The sequence below is a fragment of the Atractosteus spatula genome, chromosome 5, assembly GCF_055471065.1.
Source record: "Atractosteus spatula isolate fAtrSpa1 chromosome 5, fAtrSpa1.hap1, whole genome shotgun sequence".
Classification (NCBI taxonomy): domain Eukaryota; kingdom Metazoa; phylum Chordata; class Actinopteri; order Semionotiformes; family Lepisosteidae; genus Atractosteus; species Atractosteus spatula.
Genome location: NC_142710.1, coordinates 49,987,898 through 50,005,438, shown reverse-complemented (window position 1 = coordinate 50,005,438; position 17,541 = coordinate 49,987,898). Strand labels below are relative to the sequence as shown.

General features: G+C 38.1%; 1 protein-coding gene across 1 annotated transcript in view; it reads left to right on the top strand.

The window, feature by feature from the left end:
- Nucleotides 1-511: 511 nt before the first annotated feature.
- Nucleotides 512-17,541, top strand: part of rybpb (RING1 and YY1 binding protein b) — a 35,152-nt gene continuing 18,122 nt past the window's right edge. Inside the window, exons 1-2 of the mRNA XM_088916409.1 lie at nucleotides 512-656; nucleotides 1,144-1,269. Of these exons, the coding sequence (XP_088772535.1) occupies nucleotides 625-656; nucleotides 1,144-1,269 (158 nt within the window). The 5' untranslated portion in view covers nucleotides 512-624. The remainder of the gene's footprint in view (nucleotides 657-1,143; nucleotides 1,270-17,541) is intronic.

The following is a 17,541-nucleotide window of genomic DNA, read 5'->3' as shown; positions in this document are numbered from 1 at the left end:
TTTAATCATGAAAGCAAACCTTTTTAAAACGTCCCCTTCGCCCCGTTTATAAAGTACTAAGGTGATATCTAAGTGTGTTGCGGAGAGTGATTGCTGACCATGTCTTTCATCAGTAGGGACTCGTTACCCATCTCCTTCATCAAACCTTCCGATCGAGAGTGTCACGTTTTAGTCTAACGATGCTTTTCGCACAAGGAGCCGATTACTTATCGTCTCCTTCTGCAGGGCGATCCCAAAGCTACCGGGATAATAAGGGTGCACACCCTTACTGCAACGTTTTCTCTACAGCGGGGCTGTCCTGGAGGTGCGACCTTCCCCAGGGCAAGCGGGCAGAAACCCCGAGTGGGTGGATGGATGGAAGTTTGTTCCGGGCACAACAAACCACTCCACACCTTTCGCAAACCCACACGGCTACCTTTTTCTCGTTCTAGCCAGACTTTTAAACCGAGGCGGGCGCTGATTGGCTGGCTGGCAGTCACGCGGTCTGCGCTAGCCTTGCCCTGCTGTAGTCGGTCAGTGAATGTGAGACTGGCAGGCAGCTTCAGCAGCAGCGCTATCTGGATACTCCACTACACTATTAATTACAAAAAAAAAGACCTTTTCTTCTTTTTGGAAGACAAATATATGACCATGGGCGACAAGAAGAGCCCATCCAGGTACAAAACCGTTTAGCTCGGGCCTCCTTCTGTCGTTTTGTGAAGGTTGGGGGAGATTTCAGTGCCGTGAAAGGGTCGATATTCGGATGTTTTCTCCCTCTTTCTGTTTGTGTGCCAGGGCTAATCTTGTATAGTGCAGCTATGGCGGCTAGTCTCTCTTTCTCTACTCTCTAGTCACTTTCAGACAAAGGGAAATTTACAGGGGATACGCCTGGCATTTTTTAAAAAAACGCAGTGGGATTATAATACAGCGTGATTAAAGTTGAGTGTCCGATGGCCATTTTTAGTCGTTGGATTTGCGTCTTTATTTATATATTGACAAGGGGGAGGGAAGACGAAGAAAGCTCCGCGACATTAGCTATAATTTCATATTTTTTCCTGACACGAAGAGTTTATGTATTTTTATGCTCTGAATCTACTTCAAAGTGCTGCTGGGTTTCATGTAATGCGGGCATGTTATTTACCGTTATTTTGTTAAATTCCCAAGGCCAAAAAGACAAGCCAAACCTACGGCAGACGACGGCTTTTGGGATTGTAGTGTCTGCACCTTTAGAAACAGTGCCGAAGCATTCAAATGCAGCATCTGTGATGTGAGAAAAGGCACATCGACAAGGTATGATTCTCACTTTGCTGTCTTGAATGTTTTTTTTAATTATTATTTTTACTGGTGCTTGTTGTTTTCTCCCATTTTTGTCATTTTAATAGCGTTAAGAAGGTACAAGATTTCATTTGACTTGTTGATTTACGATATTGCAGACACCTACAGTAGGTAACAGCATATGCATGTATAAATAAATGTGTATCGTCTTCATGCTATAGTCCCACGTGAAATCTAAAATATGAATTAACTCGCATAATTAAATTATTATTGACTCGCCGAAAGATTTCTGAACCCTTTTTGTGGGGAGGGGGGAAGCGATCGTTTCCCAGCAGCTGTGTCTATTTAGAAATAAGGGAGTTTTTTAAATGGCATCTTAAAATCCTGGAGAGAAGGAGAGGCTTTATTGAACTTAAGTTTTCCTGTTTTATTACTGCTGCCAGATGTATGTTTTGTGTAGCCTTTTGCTGACATGTTCTAGTTTTGCTTTTAGGCATAAAACCTATTGTGAGAAGTACTCTAGCTGCTAGGTGCACTGTATAAATTGCAAGGTTACATCACTTGTCAGTAATTGAAATATGTTTTAAATCCACACCGAGCTTACTGCTTGATAGGCATGTGGCTTGAATTGTTATGCAAAAGCAAGCAACACGACCTGCAGGAATGGTCATTTTTTTAGTCTTTCGTTAAAGATATCACTGGCACTTTTGAAAAACAGGGCAAAGAAAGTGTTGATCATCGATCGTGTGGTGGCATGGGCATGCTGGAGATGCTGCACTTGACTTGACTGTGTTAAAAACTTTGAGAAGTTTTTGCAGAGAGGGGTTGATTTTGATGTCGGGGGGGTCGGGGGGTACCAATTCACTTCTCATCTTCTAAAGTGAAAATGTTTAACTAATAATTTATTTTCATCTTATTTCCATGATTCTGCATAGCATTTCCATTCCCCAGCTGAGCATTAAAGAGTTCTTTGGATTTGTACTTGTTGATTGCAGTTTATAATAATATAATAATAAACTTTATTTTATATAGCGCCTTTAAAGGTGGCTTCTCAAAGTGCTTTATAGAATGATAACAACAATAAATAAAAAGAATACACAAGAAAAAACTCAATTACAATATACAGAGGAGACCGTGGATGGTGGTACTAAGAAAAGCAGAGGGGTGAAGAATGGAACCAGTTAAGTAAGGGCTTTCCTAAAGAAGAAGGTTTTGAGTCTGGATTTGAAGGAGTTTAGAGAAGGTGACTCTCTGATATCCTTGGGGAGAGAGTTCCAGAGCTTGGGGGCATAACAGGAGAAGGCCCTGTCACCCATACAGTGTAGACTGGCTTGGGGGACAGTAAGGAGACCAGAATTAGAAGAGTGAAGGTTGCGAGGTGGGGAGTAGGGTGATAATAGTTCAGACAGGTACTGAGGTGCCAAGCCATGCAGAGCCTTGCAGGTGAGCATGAGGATTTTAAAGTCCGCACGGAATTTGACAGGAAGCCAATTTTGATACCATAACCTAAAAGAAATAGCCAATGAAGCTTGTTTTAAATGTAGATTAGTTGATTGAGTTTAATCCTCAATTTCCATATCACTTTTGTAAGTTGGATTGGTGGACCATTGTGCCACTCTTACCTATGGACTGAATTTCCAAACCACTGCCCCAGTATGGTAACAGGGCACACTGTGCTGTGGGAGGTGCCAACCTTAAAATTACATGTTAAAACGCAGTTCTGTTTACTTAGCCGTGAAATATCCTATGGTACTTTGTAAGTAGGTGTTAACCCTGTTGTCCTGGCAAAAGTCCACTCCACAGTATGCTAAACTTGCACCTTAATTCAAGATGGGTGCTGCTCTTTAGTATTGGATGAACTAAGTCTACTACTATATGTAAAGCACTTGGGGATCTTTTGGGATGGAAAGTGTTGTACAGTTGCAAAGAATTATTCTGATTGGTCATATAGGGGAAGTGGGGATATAACTGGTATAGTCATGGGAGTGTTCTAGGATTGTACTTGTGACATTAAGTCCTATTAATAATGCACCCATTTCTAGAGCTTTGCTGTTAACAGCATTTGTCATTCTGAACCTTTTGGTAACATATTAGTGTGAGCCAAGACCATCTGTGTCATAGTTACAGATACAGCAATTTAAAAGTGTAACTGAGCTCTGTAAGTTGCTGTATTACATCCAGTGTTACTCGTGACAGTTTAGCTGATCTATGATGTTGAAGCTTGATTGATACTTCATTTTGTTAGGGGGTCTCATCAGACATGCAAACTTTTACAGTTATGTCCTTCAGGTTTAAACCATGTCATTTGGAAGAGTCTGCTCTGCAGGTGAATAAGTTGAAATATCTTGGTGTGTATCATGGATTTACATTTGTTACTGTAATACTATGTTTGCCTGTACCTGTTATAATGAGCATAATAGTGGGGCTAATATTTCACTACCGGTTGTTTCTTTTCTATAAGTTTATAAACACTGCTGAGGAAGCGCCTTCATGAATGTGGGATGTACATATGACTAATTCATACCCTAGTTCAAGAATTCCCATGAATTAACCTTTTCTGTAGTGGTAAAATTATGACTGTTTGCTGACGCACTTATACAGAGGGAAAACACTTGAGATTTTACCACTTTAGAAAGTTGAGCTGTTTTGTTCTATCTGATATCCCAAAACGAAACAGCTGTCTCAGAGTCTAACACAGTGTACAGGTTGAAGCTACTTTTTGTTACGGTAACAGGAAAGAAACCACGTGCACTTCTTCAGTGGCTCACTATCAATAAATGGCAGATGTCCCATAAGTCTGGAGATAGATGCATGTGATGCAATTAAATATTTGTCATATACTAATTTGAGCAGTAAGATTACCCTTTCATTGACATAATTGTCAAGTTGTCTGATGATTGGCCTGCTCGAAGCCAAACAAATCAACAACAACAGCTGAACTGTTTTATTTGCCTTTTTTTCCCATTTTCGTGGTTTATATCTGGGACATTTCTGGAGATGCAATCATGCTGTTTTTTTGGGGGAGAAAATATATTGGTTTTCATTGTGTGAATATCTAATGGTGGGCTGATCATTGCAGGCATTTGTTAACTTTGACAGTTTGATTCATGTGCAACTGTTGGTCAGTCTTAAGAGGGACTGTAGACTCAATCAAAATAAGCAGAGCTGTTTAAATAGTTCCTTTCAGGTACTGAAAAGAATTTCAAAATTGCTGAAATGCAGTTCTTAAGAACTTCTTTCTATTTGTCTGAGCAATCCGTCTTTGTTACGGTCTTATTACTGTAGATGGATACAATACGACAATAAATGAATCTCCCAGAGTGCACTGAAAAAAATCCATATAAAAAGTGGATCAGTGGCATATTGAATTCATAGTGTATAGTGCTGTATTGAGTTCAGGAATAATTTTCTCCTTGGCTTAGATTTTAATATGTAGATCGGTTTTATATACTGGCACACAGTCCTCTCTAATTGGCAGATGTATTTAGGTCTTGGCCTCTGTGGCAGTGGTAGTTGTACATGCTGCTATAAGACAACAGGTACTGTATGGTTCATTGGAGGAAGTAATAGAATAAAGCTTACATGGTATCCTACTGATGTTAATAGTTACACAAGGCAATAAAGAGGGGTAAGTAAATTGTATTTCTCTGAATGCACGTTTAAATGCTTAGGGCTAGGCTGCTTTCCTAAACTTAGGGAGAGAGTTTGCCTGACAACATTGATTGCTGATTACCTCAGCTTCAAAGATAAGTCACGGTTCTTGCAGTAGTCTCCTCTACAGCTGAAGACAGTTCAGCCTCAGTGTTAGTAGCATGGTTGGGGGATGTGAGTGAAGAGGTTATTTCAGGTCAATTGGCCTTTTCATGCAAAATACCCAGAATGAGAACTTTTAAAAGACTGTCATTAAAAAACTGCTTTTCTCTCCCTCCCTCATCCCCCATTATGTTGCTTAGAAAAATTCTAACTAGATTATATTGAAAACCTATTTATTTTGACTGATAACTTAATCTTATCATGTTAAAGAATGTTCTGAATTTGATCAGTGCCAAAGGAATTGAAACCTTACCTAATTATAAACTTGAATGCCGAAATTGCCTGCTTAAATATTAAACTGCATTTTTTGTGATATTAAAAGGTCTGTTTTTTTACTAAATAGAAGTACTGCTAAGAAAAGCAGGAGGCCTATATCAGAACGCATTTATGCATATTGATACAGCAAGCTGAGAAGTGGTTATGAGCTGACTGAATTGTCCTGAACAATCCTTACTAAATATTATTCATTGTACACCAGTTGATGTCCATCTTTTGCTATGGGTAAGGTGTAATGTTTTTTTTGTACAGCTGCTTATAAAATCTTGCTTTCAGTTTTAATCAGTTACTGATTTGGTGTTGATGTAGTTCAGAGCTCTCCTTTCCTGCAATGAGTGTCATATTTTATAATGTCTGATGTAAATTGTACATTTCGGGATTTTGTTGCCTTTTATAGCACTTAATTTAAGGCTGGATCAGGAAGTATGGATTATCATTCTTTCAGTTGGGCTTGCAAGCTTTTACCAAGTTAAATCTGATGTGCCTTGTTTTTGATCCAATGTGTAATAGTGTTACCATTAGCTGTAGGTGTACAGTAACTATATTGTAACTAACCTAGATGCTGTGTGGTAGTGTTCATCATGGTCTTCTTGTTTATCCTTTTCATCTTCTCATGGTTTGTGCCTTACATAATGCACTATCTTTAGCTTTTACACGTTTACAGGGTTTTAATAAGGAAGCTACAGTGCATTATAAATACAAATTAAATATATTAGAAACTTTAAGTACTGCCCAGAAATGCAAGAAGCTATATACAAATAATGTTCTGCAGTGCAAATACATCAGGTTTTTTTAAAATGGAATACCAGCAGTTCAATAGACAAATGCAGTGCAGAAATGGGTCTCAGGACTTCTGAGCAGGTGAGTTTTGACTTGGCTGTAAAAGTGGTAGAGAGTGTGTATGGACACTTGTGTTGGACGGATTCAAAATCCGTGCAGTATGAAGTGTAGCCCCCGCTAAGTACTGAAGTAGATGATGCATTAAGTTTATAAATGTCACAAAGGGCTTCTGCTTTCCACTCCACCAACGTAACTGCCTTCATGCAGAGCCCCCTTGTCATGACGTGCACACTTTGTAGGACTACTGGATTTTCAAATGCCTTTTCCCAATTATGGCCCAGGGGCATCATCTGCAAACTGAATGTCCCTGAAGAAACTGTGGAGGTTGCAGTGAAAATGTGTGAGCAATGCTATGATTGTAATAAATGGCCTTATGTGATTGTGAACCATACTCAAGTCTTCATCCTTTTGAAAACTGGTGGGATTGTAGTGGTGTAGTTCCGTCTGAAACACTATTAACTGTAATATAGGTATGGTAAAGTGGAGGAAAAAGTGTTATATGGATTTGGAATTATGTTAAGAAGTACCTCGTAGCCAGTAACTCTGTATTTTAAAAAATATATATTATAGTCCCATTTCTGTACAGTGAAAGAAGACAGAAAGGGTTGTGACACATGGACTGCACACAACACTAAGATTGGGGAGAAAAAATAAATTGCAGTTGCATTACCTATGTACACATTTTCTATATCACAGGTAAAAATTCATGAGTCCTGACCGTGTGTGTGTTAAAGATGTGGGTACTTGGTTCCACACTTTGACTGCTAGTAGCAGGAAATGTAAATTATTTCGGCTTCTTTGAAAAACTTTGAAAAGCATTAGTTGACCATGGAGAAGAGTTGTAATGCTTTTTATTTCTTTTTGATGTATCGCCAGTATGCGATCAGACTAGTTAGCGGTCTGTATCAGAAATGCATAGTCTTTGTGTTGTGAAAAAATGATAATAGTACAGTCATGTTCTTAGAGGGTTTATGTATGTATGTTAAAATACTGTTCTTTGAATCAAACCTGACCCTGTGTCCTATTTATAAAAGTTCTCTTGTTGAAAGGTAGTTTAGTTAAGAAACAAAATAGCAGTTTTAGAAATAAAATCATGGGACTTTCAAAATGTACGTGCTTTTTAACTTCCAAAATGATTGTGCTTTGTTTGATTTTAAGATTTTTAGTATAACATTTGAATTAATGTGGTTATTTTAGAGAAATCTAAAATCAAACTATATTCACATATTCTCAGCTAATCTAAAAACAGCAGTGTCCTAAGAAGTTGTGTGATCATGCCATGAAGAACATTATACAGGCATGTTAACAGAATACACTGAAGAGACAGCACCTGGAAAGTACCTCTCAGGATTTTGATTAATTGGTTAAAGGTTGAGCAGTTATTTACTTTGGTTTTAGAAATCAACATTTGTGAGTCCAAAGAGCACAATATGAATGTAGGAATTTTGTGTCGTGATTTGTTTTGCAAAGGGATTCCAGGAGAAACTGCTAGCAGTACAGTCTCTCTAAATATGGCAAGTCACTGTTTTAAGTGAAGTTTGAAATTAATTGAAAGGGCAATTGAAATTTTACAGAAAAAGGAGAGTGCAGTTTGCACAGAAACTAAGTATTGGAAAGTAATCTGGAAGAGATAAAATGAAATTGTATAGTGTCCTTCTGGAGTACTATGCATGCTAGCAATTCCTGTACATTTTGTATTCATCCACCCATAGAATAGTGCTTTAGTGTGTGACTGTCAGAATACTGCAGGAGGTATGTTAGTACCTTTGGGATTATAGTCATTATAATTATTTATTTTAGTCAGGATTAATTGATTTAAGTATACAGTATGTTCACACTGTGCCTACTATAGATGGAGTTGGTTTGGTCTGTATTGTTTGAAACAATGCATCACCTTCCTTGATGCAAGACACATTTTGAGTTTTCACACAATTTCACATAGTTGAATAAATACTCAATCAGTTGCAGTTTAGTAAGTGCTATAAATGCAGATTGGTCATTGCATTATATTCTTAAAGTATCTGTTGCCATGTGCTGTTCTTCAAATGCCATACCAGGAGTCATTTGCTCAATGAGAAGGAGTTAATGTTTCCAGATCTCTGCTTACTGATCATTTAAGGTTACCTATAAAACTTGAAGGCCTGCAGCTCTTCAGGACCAGGGTTGCAGAAACCCAGTGGTAGTAGTGTGGTTGTTATCTCCATTTGTCAACGATGGCAAAATACAGCAAGTTTCTATCATCTGAAGCGGATTGTTTTCAACTTTCGACATTTGAGTTTAACATTGTACAACAGGCGCAATATTTTCCTCCTTTTTTCTGAAGTTTTTTTTTTGGTCTAGCACAGGGACAGACAGTTTTTGACATGGCTGTTCTATCATATATCAGGGTTTTTATCCTGGCAATACATTAGTGGTTTGTTTAACCCTTTTGCTACTTACTTTGCTCCACTGCCAAAAATCATTTTATTAATTACTGTACAGTGAAGGGGAAAAAAAGATGTGTTGTGCTATTGAATAGAAGAGCCGAATCTTCCTTCTATTGGTCCAGGGTGTAAACTGAAAAATCCCAATCCACACAAGAGGAAATCAGATAAACCGACAGCCTGCAATACTTCTATAATTAATCAAGTTTAAGGTGACTCTAGTAGAGCCAACTAATGCACACCTGGGGAGCACAGTATATAATTTGAAGCAGGTTCCTGTATTTATGGCATAGTGCTCTCCATTGTGATGAAGTGGTTTATAAACATAAATGTTTTTTCAGACCAGGATTTACATCCTTCCTTCAAGGTGTAGTCAGTAATTACCAGGGTTTGCCTGATTAAAGCACAGCTACAATACATATTAATTGCTCAACACCTTATGAGATCCCTTTTCTTAATCTTGGAAAGGGTTAAGGGTTAAGGGCTGGAAATTGTTTGCTGCTTCGGTGTTTGCATAAGGAGAATGACCTTCCATGAAATGGGAAGCTAGAGAATAATGACAGCCGTAAATGAAGAAGGAGGCCACTTTCCTTTTGTGCCTTGCAGCCAGTCTGCAGAGCCATCAATGGGTGAAAGGCCCACTTTAGCTTCTAAGGACAAGTGTCAGTTTGTTTTTTATACTTATTGCTTTTTTCTGGAGCTAAGAGCGCTGGTCACAAGAAGATGGTTCACGAGCTTAAAGAGAAGAACGGTGAAATAAGAAACGAGAATGAATAATTGTTGACCTAAGAAGTCTGTTGCTTAAAGAAATGTCATTTGCAGTCTTGCTTACAATGCAGTAGCTGGGATATTACAGGGATTGTGCAGAATTCAGAGGCTTAGACTGATGAGACTTTTAAAATAATGGAAGATAAACATGTTTCTTGTGGTGCTTTGCAAAAGTTGTGCACTCGAGGTGACACATCCATGCTCAGGTAAAAGAGTTTAAGAACCTGAAGATGAGAACCTACGTTAATGTTAACTACAAGTACTTTTTCATCTTTTCTTTTACTCTGATATAATGGTAGGTTTTCACTCGGTAAGTATGAGCGAGAGCACACACTTGTGCTTTCCTCCCTTGCTGGGATTGTGAAAAGAGCAGTGGGGTTTTGATGGACGGCAGTGCTGTGGTGAACTCAGTCAGCCAGCAGTCTCCTGGGGATAGGAGGATGGAGCACATCATTACTTCAAGTAGGGGGAGGTGATGTGAAATAACAGCATAGGAGTGCAGGGTAGTGCCGTTTAGTATGCCTCTTTACACGTGCATATTGAAATCTATCCATTCATTCAGTGTGTTTGTGATGCCCCCAAAAATCGAGGCACCCACTGTGTGCTTAAATGTATGTGTAAACATATAAGTCTCCCTATATACAAATACAATATAGACTGACTAGATATAAGGAGATGAATGAGAGGATTTCAAAAGTAAACCATTTGTTTAACCATATAGCACACTTGCAGTCCCTGGAAGCAAAGTCCCTGTTGTGATGCCCCAGCTGTGGGATGTAATCTGGGCTACTGGCTGGCTGCTTTTGGAGGTCTGTCATGGAACTATATCTTCTGAGGGACATGGGCCTGGATATTGCAGTGGTCACAAGCCCAAAGTGGACATTTGCTTTATTGTGGACGTGGACTATAAGTGGTCTAGGCCTTTATTTTGTCTGGCTCACATGATTCAGTCAATTGTAGAAAGAAAATCTGCTATGGTGCCTGATGTGGCAATATTTTTCTTTTAAAATCTAGTTTTGAATTTGATACAGAAGAAAGCTTTTACACGGTGTCTGCTTGTATGTATTTGACTCGTTATTCTTTGATATAATTGGTGTGACTGCTAAAGCCACCAATTTAAAGATGCAGAGTTTTCTCTGCCTGTGGATATTTGCTTGTGGATTGGCAGGTGCTTGTGTATTAGGACGTTAATAGCATGTCCCAGTGCGAAAACTGATGGAAATTGCCAAACTACTGTATGCCAGATCTGTAAATGCCACCCTGTCAAGAAAACGAATAGAGTTTTATTTTTCCTAGGATAATGGCTGTGTATAAACTGTTAAGCCTTCAAATAGGTTCTGCTCATCTGTGATTGAATGCACAGTGCCTTGAGGCAATGTAGATTAGTGTTTCAAAATGATGCACTCCTAAACATCTCGGTTAGAAATGAGAAGTTTCCAATCTTAATTTTTGTTTACTAAAGTCATAAGTGAATTGGAAAACAAAATCCTATCTCAGGGCTCAAAATTAGTGGTGGTGTACGTGCGATTTTTACTGTCAATGCTTCTATCATTTCAAAATCTCCCCCTTCCCCCACCACCACCCGCAAAATTCAAATACTGCTATCCCTCTTAAAAAGGATGCAAGTCCCTGTTAGTATTTTTTTAGTCATAGTTCAGAACCAACACCACTGTTTATCTGAATTAAATAACACATTTACACATTTTCTCTGCACACTACATAGATATGAGTAAATATGTCATAAATGCATATATATATGTTGATGTATTCCTGCTCGGAATGTATAACTGGAAGGAACTTGTGGCTTCACATTCTGAATAGGGTATTTTTGTTTGTACCCTTGAGCAAAGTACTTCAGTCAGTATACTCCAGTAAAGTGACCACCTCTCTAAATGGGAGCAAATTTTTGATAGAATATCTGCCAAACTGAATAATTATTCAGAGTATTGCTGACACCATCACTGAGGGGAAAATGCATCAGTTAAAATAGCAGGAGGCCTTATGCAGTTGAATTATTTTAATAAGGTGGTATCTGTTTTAAGTGATATCTGTTGACATCAAACATTTTAAATGGATATTTTGAAAATAGTGAATGAGTGCTAAATGGGGGAAAAAGTAGAAGTTGTCTATAAAATTTTGAGCCACATTTTTCTGTTTGTTTTCAACACATCTCTTTAAACTGTTAATTAGGTGACCTGTATCCTGTGTGATTAGGAGCAAAGTACAGTATTTAAAGACATTATCGGTTCTCTCTAGTACAACATATGGCAAATATAATCCAAAACTGAAAGACACACTGATAACTAGATGAAGATATTGGAGAGCTGAAATGCAAGATTTGGGATTTGGGAGCAAGTGATCAGTGTCTCCAGTTAGCTATAATCCAATTGCAAATACAGAAGAAATAGCTGTTCAAGATGCAAGGTAAATTGTATTGTCCAACCTTGTTTCATAATTGCTTTTTATGTAATTATGATGTTGTGTTGGCTGACAGTAATTTTAAAGGGGTGCTTTAATCAAAAACAAACACTGAAAACCAGAAGCCCTAAGTACAGTATACTGTAAGCCCAACTGTGGAGTTTGGCATGGTGACAAAATTGTAATCCACAAGTGGCATCAGCATGTAAACTTCATAGTATTAAGTGTGAAAGATCTAATATCTTTCTCCGGTGTTGATGTTCAAACCTTTTTGAAGTTTAACTTTTAGTCCCGTTGTTTGGTACCTTAAAAGGCATACTCTAATTTGGTTTAAAAAAGCAGCACAACGTAAGCGCTACTTTACTAGTGTCTCACATTCTTATCTCCTGTCCCAGTGGTGAACAGTTTTTTCTGGTGTGTGTGTGGATGGGGGTTCACTGTACTTTCGTTTACTTTTGGTTTTCCCAGTTTAGCTCAAGTACACAATTTGGCGGCATGAATCCTAAAATGAATCTTTTTTTTTCCCCCTCTTTTCCTTGAAAGAATTAAGTTTGTGTCTGCAAATCTGTCGGAGGCTCTTGGGAGTATTTTGGTAGAATGCATGAGGAGTCAAACAGGCTACAAATCTGTTGTCTGTCTGTTGTAAGAACTTCCAACCACAAGTCTTCAGATGCCTTGGGGGCAAATTGAGCCGTGTACATGTGATTGTATGCCATACATCTGTGGTAGATTCTTTTGTTCTTTGTTTACAAGACTTGAAGAGGTAAGTGTTGCTGAAATGATACAGTACAGCCAGGTTTGGCTCAAAAGAAAAGAAACTCCCAAACAGCAGTCTTCAAATGCAAACAAAACTGGATTTATTGCCATCAAAATAGGGATAACAAAAAAACCCTCACAGGTCTCTCTGCACATCTTCCCTCCAAGGCACCCTCTCCATACTGAGCTCTCCCAGTCCCTTTTATAGCCCCTCCTCTCCAAGGACCATCCTCTTAAAGGAACCTGCTCATGTTTTTTAACAGACATTTAGCGAAGATGGGCAGTTTGATCAAAATAAAGTATTTAACCATCCATTAAAACTTATGCATTTTAACAGAGTCATGCAACAGTTATATATCCACTTAAACAAAACAAATAACCTTACATCTGTTATTTATAGATGGCTCACCAGTAACCTTTCCCTTTATGATCATTTGTGGGAGCATTGTGGGATACTACAAACAGGAAAGGTGACTGGTGGCCATCTATTGATCAACACAATACAATACTCCACTGGGGGAAACACTGCAGTGATTTTAGGGAAACAAAAAAAGTTAAGTATCATTCACACTTCATTCGTACCACATACACACTCACAAACATACCAGAAGGGTAGAGGGAAATATTGGAGTATTTCATATCCATCAAAAGAAAGAAAAAAAAAAACAAGCACTCTGTCACATACTGTACAGCTGAGTAATTTATTGCTGACAACTCTTGATAAGTATGTACATTCCCCACCCCCCTGTTGTTTTGTTTCCTTAAAGGGAGTTTTATTCTCTGAGTCAGCATTATGACCCTTAAGATTATATACACATCACTGCTACAGACAAATATAAAATACATTAATAACTTTCTAATATTAAACTTTAAATCATCAAATATAGTAGTCCTTACACTACCTTACTATTTGTAATGTGTGGCAGGAGACTCAATTGTAAAAGAACAATTTTAAGTTGAAATTACATGCATCCTAACATGGTTCAGTTTTTATTCTAATACACTTTTGCTAGTTCAATGAGATTTGTATGGTTTATCTCTCTCCCAACCGAGAGAACTCTATGCCCCTAAAACCATCTTTCCACATGGCACTAACTACAGGGCACAGCAAATGTGCCATTTATAGCTGTTGAGGAAAATGATCATTAAAAACCAGAATATCAAACCTCAGAGACGCTTCCTAAGAAATGTAATATCTTACAATTTCCTTTGCATTAACAACTCTATATCCTGTCTATAATCTGTCAGGTTAATAAAGGTATGGGTTCAAAAGCCTGATGCCAGAGCGGACTGCCAGAACTGCATTTTTTTGTATTGTAATTCTTTTCAGCTAATTTCTGAATTTAACAACAGACTGGATGTGTGACTGCTTCTGGCATTATAGCAGCTATAACATTCTCTCTCTTTCCTAGCGTTAATCCCGCATCAGCAGGGTCCGCTTGTCGGCACACCAGTCTCCATTTGGTGGTTTGAACCAAATCTTTGAGCTGACGTTGCCATTAACTGACCGAGAAGTACTCCAGCCTGCTGTCGGAGTGGGGGGGGGGGGGGTAATGTAGCCAATTCATAGAGGAGGATTATTAGGAGGCATGGGAAATTTGGCACCTACTCTTTTCAAGAAACACCCTGTGATTTTTAATGACCACAGAGAGTCAGGACCTCGGTTTTATGTCTCATCTGAAAGACAGCGCTTATTTACAGTATAGTGTCCCCGTCACTATACTGGGGCATTAGGACCCACCTGGACCGCAGGGTGAGCGCCCCCTGCTGGCCCCACTAACACCTCTTCCAGCAGCAACCTTAGTTTTTCCCAGGAGGTCTCCCATCCAGGTACTGACCAGGCTCACAAATGCTTAGCTTCAGTGGGTTGCCAGTTGTGAGTTGCAGGGTGATATGGCTGCTGCCTATATCAGCTATAACATTGGTTTATATAATCCAGTATATCTTGACATCTTGTAAAAATAGAACTTTTGATTTGCAAATTGGTTATGTGCTTGTGAGGCTCTAGCCATGTGGTATTCTAAATGGATCCATGAAGCCAGTTCTATAGAATGTAATATTCCCTTATCCATGTGAAAATTATACAGTTTTTCATCTGTGCCTAATTCACTGAATTTGTTAATGCATTTATTATATTAACATGTTGCATATCAAAATAAAAATATAGATTTCATTGTAAAATTAGCCACTGTAATTCAAGATATCTTGGAACCTTTGTGAACAGTGGTAAATGTTTGACACTGAGGACAACCATAAAGTTCAGAAAACCGTGCATTTTGGAAATTGGATAGAGCTATTAAGTGGTTTATTAGGGCTTCATACATCTTAGCTATGATGTTTGTCAATAAATCTAATGTTATTTAGGTTATTAATTCAGGTGTAAAAAAGAACCCCTACGTGTGTTGATATGATTTGATTAAAGTCAGGTCAGGTTTTTGCAGAAGAAAAGGAACGCCAGGGGACTGGGGTGGCAAGCATTCATTTATATCCAACAAAAACAGGAAAAGGAGTAGTTTGGAGTCGTTTAGTACACAAACAAGTTTGTAACCAGGCCTTTTGGACTGATGAAGGCAAAACAAATATATTCATTAGCAGCAATTTAACAGCCAAACGACATAACAGCAAGCAGCTTGTGGCTGGAAGGTGAGTTTCTCTTACATGTGTGTTTGGTGGCACACACCTGGCAGAGCTTTGCTGGGGTTATCTCTCCACATGCCAGCGATTCCTCAGGCTGCCTGGGCCCCTGGGTGTGCATGATTTTCTTTGTGAGATACAAGTTGTTTGTCCAAGATGAGAGCTCAGAAGTTTATGCTGGGGCTGTCTGTCTGGAAGGCAGATGATTCGATGATGTGCGTCAGAGGGCAGTCTTTATTCCTCCAGGGCCAGGGCGAGGGATTGTGGCACTGAGTGCAATTGCATGGCGGTTGTCGAGAGGAAAAATAGATTTGTACTTTTCCGCAGACACAATACCTGATGTAGTACAAATTCTCAAGTCTGCAGACTTACACGTGTAGATGTTCTGTGCTTGTGTTGAATTTTATAGATTTGTAACTCAGTACAGTATACAGAAGAAGCTGTTAAAAGTATGTGCCACCTCAATATACCACCGGGAAGTTAAAAATGTGTAAATTGTTTTTTTTTTAAATGGCACCAGAAGAGACACCATGTGATAATCTCTCATTCTAGTCACCCACAACATATTGTACTTAATCCTGCTTTAAAACCTGCATGTTTTGAATATTTTTTGCATCATTGTTTTACTACTTTCTGCATTTTTTATTTGCTTTACTCTTATTGGTCCAGGTTTCCATAATTTTATAATTAAGATTTTGAAATGTAAGATTTTTCACCTTATTGTAATTTTTACTTGTTTGTTTAGAAACTATTTTACATGAAATTGAACCTACTGTTCTGATTTTCTAAATTTGTATTTAATATATCGCCACATGCTTCCACCTCCAAGAACAGATTGGTTTGCAATTTTTCACCCAGCACAAATGTGTAAAGCAGTGATTGAAACTGGATTTATTTAAAAATAAACTGGGAGGCAAGCATATTCACATATTGTAGCAGTAGCTAAACCTTAAATCAGATGCTACTGCACTGTTACATTACTATTATTCTTAAAAATGAATATTTATGTGACGTAAAATAGTGATCAGTATTAAAGCATTGGCTTTTACAGCTTTGTTGTGCTAATAACAGTGCATAGAGTTTGCTCTGTCCTCCCAGTCTTTATTCTAATAGCTATATTATTTAGTGCATGAATCAGAACTTTATTGTGTTGCTTTATAGCACCTTAGCATGCATTGTAAAGATTAAAAACCATAAACTGATTTTCCTGAATAAATGTTTAGATACATCACTGAAAGGTGAAACGTTTCATCTTAAAGTTAAGAAGTTTTTTTTTCCTGCCATTTTGTCCATTTCAGTTATCACTATCGAAAGTGTTTCTGACACGGCAACATCAGTCTTTTTGGTTCTTTGCTGTTGTTTTTCCTATGTAAGGCTTGAGAAAGACTTAGTGCTTAGCTTAGCATTTCAACAAACATGAAAGAAGTGAAGAACAATCCAGGGAAGGTCCACCAAAAGGTGTAAACTGCAAAACATTTGTGATTGTATGTTATTTGTATCTGTGAGCTATATGTTCTATGTCCAACATTTCTTTTTGTCCAGATTTCTGTTTCATCTAATTTACCATGAATTTTATGCAGTTTATGTAGCTCGGTTTGGGATAGCTTATAGGTTTTTTTGCAATAAAGAAATCTCTTAACAAATAGTAACAGTCCAGTTATCTGTTTCAAACCCATTACAGTCATCCAATTGTAATAGCAGTAATGAGCTTGATATTGCTTGCTTATTGTGAATACTTTACTTTTTAGGTTAATGCAAGTAAAGAAAACATTTATTAAAATGGTAATTGTAGCAGTCGTACGTTCTGAGGGCTGTGCTAGAGTAAGCAGGCTAGTCTTCTGTTGACCTTACAGCCCGTAATCCTTACCACTGCTTCTAGCATCTCAATGAGGTTTGTTATGCAAATGTATTTGTTTTTCTAATCAGATTACAGCATGAAAGGAATTGCTATTCTTTTGGTTTTATTACAATAACCATTAATTAGGGGAAAATATGAGAAAGTGACACTCTACAAAACAGTGGTTGTACCAACGCGTGCAGGGTTCTCAAATCTGGGATGTTACTTTCATCACGATAGGCAGACATGATTGGGCATATAGATGAGCAAAACAAATTGCATGAAAGATTTTAACATGTTGTTTGCTGAGGGTGTCAGTAGACTTGGAAGGCAAGGTGACATGGATTCATTTGTTGCGTCATTGAACAGAGAGGAAATGAGGGAACCTGCATTTTGATGTTTTACAAGGCTTTTAACTGAAGTCATCAATCTTCTCTTGGAAGTTAAACAGATGTATAAGGTCATTCACAGTTTACTGTACAATATAGAGCTGTCATTGATACAGTATAAAGTAAAATGCCC